General features: G+C 38.3%; 1 protein-coding gene across 2 annotated transcripts; it reads left to right on the forward strand.

Annotated features, from left to right (window-relative positions):
• The first annotated feature begins 259 nt into the window (after positions 1 to 259).
• LOC127807724 (protein MOS2) lies at positions 260 to 7,761 on the forward strand. Of its 2 annotated transcripts, none has more exons than XM_052345770.1 (2): positions 260 to 2,027; positions 7,429 to 7,761. In XM_052345770.1, exon 1 carries the CDS (start codon positions 441 to 443, stop codon positions 1,965 to 1,967), a length of 1,527 nt encoding a protein of 508 aa, XP_052201730.1. In that variant the 5' UTR covers positions 260 to 440; the 3' UTR covers positions 1,968 to 2,027; positions 7,429 to 7,761. The 2 variants fall into 2 exon arrangements, with proteins under 2 accessions (XP_052201730.1, XP_052201729.1); XM_052345769.1 differs by lacking the exon at positions 7,429 to 7,761 and adding an exon at positions 3,693 to 4,398.

Raw genomic sequence — 7,761 nt, forward strand, 5'->3', positions numbered from 1 at the left:
ATAGTCAATATCTTTTTTTTATAAAAAATAAGAAACACCATTACTATAATTAATTTGAAAGTAAATCACATTATAATTAAATTTAATAATTAAAAATAAAAAATATTATGTAACATATATATTATATATATATATACATATCATCATATTCTTCATTTTTTGGGACCAAATATACATACATATACATATAGATATCTATTATATTATTTATCATATAATAATACATACATACGTATCAGTATCATATTATATATATACATACATATACCGAAGAAACCCTCTCGTTGCCTCGCCGACCGCCGCTGCATCCACCCTCTCCGCCGCTGCACACCCCTCTGTTGCTGTATCCTCCCTCTCCGCTGCTTCTCGACGCTGGAAACGTGTCTCCGGCCGTTTTTCCCGTTTCCGTGCTTCACTGACTGCCTCTGCCTGTGGGAACTATGAAACTCTCTTTTTCTCTGGCTTCAAAATCCTCTTCTTCAAAGCAGCAGTCAAATTCGAAACCCTTGCAAAACTTCAACAGAGGGGATGATCAAGAGGAAGAGACCACCGCTGCCCCCAATAGAGAGTACGTCAACGAGTTCGACGCCTCCCGAAACCCTAGCGGTTCGAATTCGAATAAGGTCCGAGTCATCCCTCCCAAGCCCAACGAATGGCAGCCCTACAAGAAGATGAAGAACATCGGCCTCCCTTTCGGGTCGTCGTCCGATCCCGTCCACGCTGACCTCAAATTCGAGGTCGAAGCCCCCTCCTCCGTCACCGACGGCGGCCCCAACATCTCCTACGGCTTGAATCTCCGCCACAATTCTGAATCCGGCCATCCTCCTGCTCCACCTCCTCCTCCTCCGCAGCCCACTTCTTTGGAGGCGGTGATGTTGCAGAAATTGAAGGAGGACTTGAAGAGCTTGCCCGATGAGCCAGAGGATCATTACGCCGATATGCCGGTTGAGGACTTCGCTGCGGCCCTCCTCAAGGGTTACGGTTGGTATGAGGGCAGGGGCATCGGGAGGAATGCGAAAGAGGATGTAAAGACTAAGCAGTACGAGAGGAGGACCACCATGGAAGGGTTTCGTTCCTTTGCTCAGACGCCCAATACAAACGATAGCACCAATACAAGTAATAGCAGTAGCAAAGCTTTGAACGAGAAGAAGAAAGAGGAAGAGAAGAATAATGGCAGAGGAGCTGGTCAAGTTCAAGAAGGCCCGTTTTATGTAGGTAAATATGTTAGGATAATTGGAGGTGGGGATATGGGGTTAAAGGGTAGGATCGTTGAGGTATTGGGTGGTGGTGATTCCATTATTTTGAAGCTTTCAAGGAGCGAGGAGGAAGTTAAGGTGAGAACTTGTGATGTTGCAGAATTGGGTTCTGTGGAAGAAGAAATATGTTTGAGGAAGTTGAAGGAATTAAAGATTAAGGGATCCAAGGATGGCGTGGATAACCGTGATGGAAGGAGAACTAAGGATGATGAAAGGAGAGTCAAAGATTCAAAGAGTGATCAGAGTCACAGGGAAAGTATGGATGATGAAATTGAGCAGAAGAGGAAGAACAATAAAAGGAGTCGAGGAGGAGGAAGAAGAAGTGAACAAAGTAATGCTCAAGTCCAGTGGCTTACTAGTCATATTCGGGTTAGAATTATTAGCAAAGACTTGAAAGGAGGGAGACTGTACCTTAGAAAGGGTGAAGTTGTAGATGTGGTTGGACCTACAACATGCGATATAACCATGGATGATAGTAGGGAGCTCATCCAAGGTGTGGACCAAGACCTCCTTGAGACTGCTCTTCCAAGGCGTGGAGGACCAGTGCTTGTCTTGTATGGGAAGCATAAGGGTGTATATGGAAGTTTAGTAGAGCGGAATGTAGAGAATGAAACTGGTGTTATCCGAGATGCTGACTCTCATGCACTGCTTAATGTCCGTCTTGAACAAATTGCTGAGTATATTGGAGACCCAAGTTATATTGGATATTAATTTGTATGCTGCATCCATAAATTAGAACCTATGTGATGGGGGCTAACCTTCTAAACTGAGGTACTTTGAAACCAATTTCTTAATTAGCAATCTCAGTCAATAGATAGGTCTTCCCTCTGTATGTCAGGTTTAGGGTACTCTTAACTCTATGGTTTATATTGTTATTCAAGTAGTCCTGCTTTCTCTATGCTTTTGAATTTCTTGTAATAACTCTTAAATGATTATGTTGTTTTTATCCTTAGCATCTTAGTTGGTTAACTTGTCTTGACTATGTGTAGCATTAAAGTTGGAGAGAATTCATTGATATTCAGAACTCAGAAGTCTGACATTGGTAATTGGATTTGTGTTATTATGCTTAAAATCTCTGAATGAATATTATCTTTGGTAATTTATATGTCAGAAGTCTGACATTGGTAATTGGATTTGTGTTGTTTTTATCCTTAGGTAACACAGGTTTTCATTGGTCTTCTTCCATCACTGCTGGTGTGTGGGATTAGATATCGTTAAGGTTTTCCTCGCATTTTTTGAGCATAGTAGTTCCTAAATGAGCTCAAATTACACCTTTACAGTGCTCATCCCGGATAAAGGGGGGAGCATCAAGAGAGGTCTGATTGGTTTCACATTCTAAATTCTAGAGGTTCAGTGGGTTTTTGAGTTCTTGGGGTAGATTGAGTTGGCTTCTTGAATTCGTTGTAAGGGGTAGTGAGTTCCATTTTCGACTTGAAGGGTCATATCTGATCTTCCCCCTTTTTGGATTGAGCTTACACAGCTTTTTGCCATCTCACTCATTTTTAATTTTTGGATAGTTTACCATATCTTGTTCCTTGAAAGTGGGAATCCTTAGATTCTTGGCCATTCTCTTGTACAGGGTTTAACCCTATTCTGATATTCATCTGTTCTGTATACTTGTTTCTTTATTAAAAATAACTTTGACATTCTCATTTGTTATTGCCACCTTTAGAGATGCTAGGTTATGGCCAATAATGTTGTTTGCCTTTTGCATATCTGGTTAATTAGTGACTGCTACCACTGATAATGTATTACAAGACATTGAACTTAATTATTCGTGTTAAATTTTCTATATTGAAATGTTATTTTGCATTCTCTCCCTTTATTATATTGGTGAATTTATTATATTGGTGGGTGATGTATTCTTTGTTAGAAGACTGCATTTGGTTTGTATGTAATCAGTTTTTCTCTTCTATTTCTCCTTCTATTTGCGTCTCCTATCTTATTTATTTCTTTAATTATCCACTTGATCATTTATGATTTAGTAACAGTCCGTCATACCCTTGTCATCCAGTTGGGCCATTTCAGGATATGATGACCTGATAGATACCTCACATCCTTGGTTCTGACCTGGGAGTTTATGCATATTTGTTTATGCCCTAATTATAAGATTCTTTCAGCTTAATTTATGTACCCTATATTGGTTATTCTCTGGTAAACATATTCCTTAGGTACCTAAAAAGTAACCTGTGTTTTTGTTACTGATTGTCACTATGATCATCATCACAAGCCTTAATGAACTAGATGGGGTTATCACATGGGATATGTGTGTGTATATATGTATATATACATATGTGTATACAACACTTCACTTTCTGAAGTGCAGCTTAGACCAAGTTTTTATACCACTAAAACTATTATAGATTAGATTACCATTATGGCATAGAATTCACTTGTCTAGTATCACTTACTAATGCTAACCACCAAACTTTGCAGCGGCTGCTAAAGCTGCCAAGGGAGAGGAGGAATCGAGACCAGATGTCTTAAGTCTTATCATACCCAGCTTCCAATGCATGGTGCAGCTTTGTGTGGCAGATTAGAGAAGCAGCTGAGCAAAGGCTCCATGGGAGGGAAGAAAGAAGACAGGCGGGCCTTACTGGCTTATGATGATGAGGTGAAGGAGCTGAAAGTTTGAGTTGAGAAGCTGGAAGAAATGGTGAGTCGAAATAAGAGGGAAAAGGTAGTATATGAGGCTGCCATGAGGAAGCTGAACGAGACTTGCAAAGCGTTGGTATATGCCGAGGCAGCTCAGGCATCTGCATCCAATGAAATCACCACCAAAGAAAGGGAGAAAGAGTGCTCAAATTTTGGTTCTTGAAAACTCCAAAACTATGTCAATTTTGAAGTACTTACCCATCAATCTTGTGTCTTTTAGAGGATGGTTCTGAGTTATAATGAAGGCAGGTTGCAGCAAGCACAGGGGGAAAGATGATCTGAAATGGGAAGGGAAGTTGGTTTAGTTGTAGAGCAGAGTGTTATCTGGAAGCATATATTATTGCCTATCATACACATTGAGGTTGATATCTTTGGATTAAGCTGTCTATTGGCTATAGTTTTATAATTTTTAATTATTTTGGAAATATGTAGGATTTAGTGTGAGTACTCTAATGTTATTTGAATTCTCTACCACATTATAGATACATACTCTCCCTAGATCGAAACATTTTTGGGCACAAGATAGAAAATTGGAAATAGAAAGCTAGAAATCAATTCCACAACTAAACTTCTAAAAGTTTCTGAATCTCCTTGTCTCTTGAACTCTCTTCAGTGTCTATTTTCTTATCCAAGTTAACTACATCTGGTCTAGTTTCTAAGTCTATTTTATACATCACAAATAATTTTTCTAAAATTATCTCTTGTTTAATCTTGTTTAATTTTTACCACCTTCCAATGCCATTTCATCACATATCTGAATTTGTTCATATACGTCATGAGTTCGATAACTCATAAAATAATTCAAAAAATAGTTATTTGTCTAAAATTCTAGCCAAAACAATTCAAAAAATAGTTATATATCTAAAAATCTAGCCTAAGCATATTCTAAGTAGGTATTCGAACCAACTGTCACTATCTTTATGTTTTCATCCCATTCAAAGCTCGCCTTGCCTTGAACTTGATCTATGATACTCATGCATTTTTACTATTTTAAGATGATGGTCTACATGTTCAATTGAACATTCCACTACAAACTTCTCTATATAAAGCATTTGACACCAAGTGAATGAAGTCACTTTGAATATGTTATTAGGTTTATTTTCTTTATTCACTTCATTGTAAGAAACAAAAAAATTAGGACTTGAAACACCAAATCCATCCCTAGTTTGGGGGATGTTCTTGCTATACAATTCACTATTTGATGATTTTCTTGCAATTGCAAGAAAAATAGATGAATCTAGCTCTATTTTGGTTGCTTGTTGATGAAGTGAAGAAAGAAAATAAATCTAATAACACATTTAAAGTGACTTCATTCACTTGAATGTCAAATGCTATACTAGAAAAATTTGTAGTGAAATTCCCAGCTAAATGCATGGAGTATCATGGATCAAGTTCGAGGCAGAGATGGGGTTTGGATGGATGAAAATAAGATGGGAACAGTTAGTTCAAGTGCCTACTTAGAATAGGTTCAGGTTTAATTTTAAGTCATATAATTATTATTTGAATTGTTTTATTTAAGTTATCATTGTTTAGGTATGAATTAGGATTTTCTTTTATTTTTAAAATTTCAAACACGTCCAACTCATGGCCAAGAAAATTGAGATGTATTATAGCATTGGAGGTTGTTAAAAATTGGTCAAAATGAAATTCTCCCAAATCATTTGTTGATATATATATACACACACAGACATTAGAAAGTAAGACGAGAGTATGATGTAATTAATTTGGATAATGGCATACAATCTAAAGGAAGTTCAAGAGATAAAAGAGATTTAGAAACTTTTAGCATCCTCAAATGCAACTTCATCCCAAACCAGAGAGCATGACAAGCGGAAAAGTGACTTAGTTGACGAAACAAACAATTTCAAAAAAACTAAAAAGGGTAACAGATGCAATAAGTGGGTGATCCAGAGAAATTGGAAGAGAAATCGGTGAATTTTAGAGTTATTCGATGTATAAAATATTTTAATAAGTGAGTAAAATTAGCATAAATGTTATATGTTTAAGTTATTGAATTTATACGGCTAGATTATGTTGATTATGCGGTTAAATTTAATTAAATGGAGCCGTTAACTTGTTATTTTATATAGAACGTTTTATTTCATAACGGGAGCACAAGAGAGGCCGAAATAAGTCGTTCACAGGTAAGCTTTTAACCTTTTCCTCGTGTTTTTTATTTTTTGTGTAAGTATGTCTCCGTAATTTCTCGAATTTTATTCCTTCCCTCACCGTGATTCGGTTCCACGCATTAATAATAATAATCTACGTGGTAACCACCCTATGACTTATATTTTATTAATGAATTTATTATTAATGGAATGAGCTAAGTAATGATGTCTTGGTGTCTTTCATTTCGACCGTCACGGAGCTTCGTATCTCTCCGCTTTTCTTGGAAATGATACCGAACCCGTTGGGGCTAGATTCTTAGAAAGTGGCTATGGTTAAGATTAAAGGGTTATGTTAATAATTTATTATGAATGTGGAGATGGTTTCCTGTGTATGAGAAGAGATGAGAACGTGAATGACATAATGGTGTCTATGTCGTCATGGATAAAGTGTGTGAAATGATGAGCTTAAGTGACTAAGTTTAATGTTGTTTATGTGTGTCTTAAGGGTATGGGGCACAAATTCACTGACTGCCAACCGTAAGTCGTGGCAGTGGATGGCTAAATGTATAGGCGCCAGTCATCGGCTGTTACAATAAGCGCTAGACGGGCCAGAAGAGCTGGTATTGCCAGATTCCCGCCTTGATTGTGTGCATATCATAATGTGTGTGTTGTATGGGGATTGGGTTACACTCACTAGTGTGACATGCTTTGTGTGTGATGGGATGTGTGAGCATTTGCATGACTCGGTTGGTCTAAGAGCCAACTTGGGTACTCTAAGTAAGCCAGTGCATTTAGAGCATATCGCATGTGTGAATTCTTATGTGGACGTAGCATGGCCTAATGTTTGGTTTATGGGGGTCTTGTCATCACGTTTATGCTGCAAAAATCGTTGCATTTCCTAATTGTTGTATTGCATGGTGAGAATGTGTGGTTATAGGTGATGAGTATGGGTGATGGGTGACGCCCACCACGGAACGTAGGCCATGGAAGTGGGTCACGGAAAGATCTTGTGAGTGAGACCCACGGCAACAGAATGACCTTGGGAGTGAGACCCACGACAACAGTAAGACCCTGGGGGTGAGACCTACGACGACAGATTATGTTGTAAGTGACAAGAAGGGACGTATAAGGGAAATTGTATAATAGCCTATGATAGACTGCTAGCAAGATTGTATGTTAGACTTGGGCACCAATGGGTGATCTATGTGGGCCCCAAGGACCGTTTATGTGAAGTTTATTATATGTTTACGCATCTAGAAATAAGACAGGTATTGGGCATGGCATGGTATGATGTTGCATTGACATAAATTGTATGGGGTGTTAAGGAAAGAGTTCTGTTTGTAACTTACAACCTTTTTTTCTAGAGCTTGCTGAGTCTTGTGACTTACGTTTGTTTTCCATCATTCCAGGTAAAAGTATCCTGAGATTCCAGGTGCATACGACAGAGTTGAGTCCAGATTGTCGAGTCAGGATATCAAGTGCAGAGTCCTCCTGAGACTAGGTCCTGGTGTCGTTGTGCTTGTGTTAGAGTAATGTTTTATATTTTTGGGATGAGTGTACTCTATGAAAGCCAGGTGGGCTCATGTTGTGAATGATTTTGTAAGAATGATTATTAAATGTATTGCGATAAAGAGTTAGGGTTTCGAAAAGGTGGGATGTGAGTTTTAGTTTGTGTTATTGTTTGGTATCACTCAAATAATGACCCTTTTACGAATCTTCTATGTGTGCGGAGGCTTCGGGAG

The sequence above is a fragment of the Diospyros lotus genome, chromosome 8 (assembly GCF_014633365.1).
Source record: "Diospyros lotus cultivar Yz01 chromosome 8, ASM1463336v1, whole genome shotgun sequence".
NCBI lineage: Eukaryota > Viridiplantae > Streptophyta > Magnoliopsida > Ericales > Ebenaceae > Diospyros > Diospyros lotus.

Excerpts from the sequence above, each read along its gene's own strand:
- LOC127807724 (XM_052345770.1), top strand. The coding sequence starts at position 441 with ATGAAACTCTCTTTTTCTCTGGCTTCAAAATCCTCTTCTTCAAAGCAG.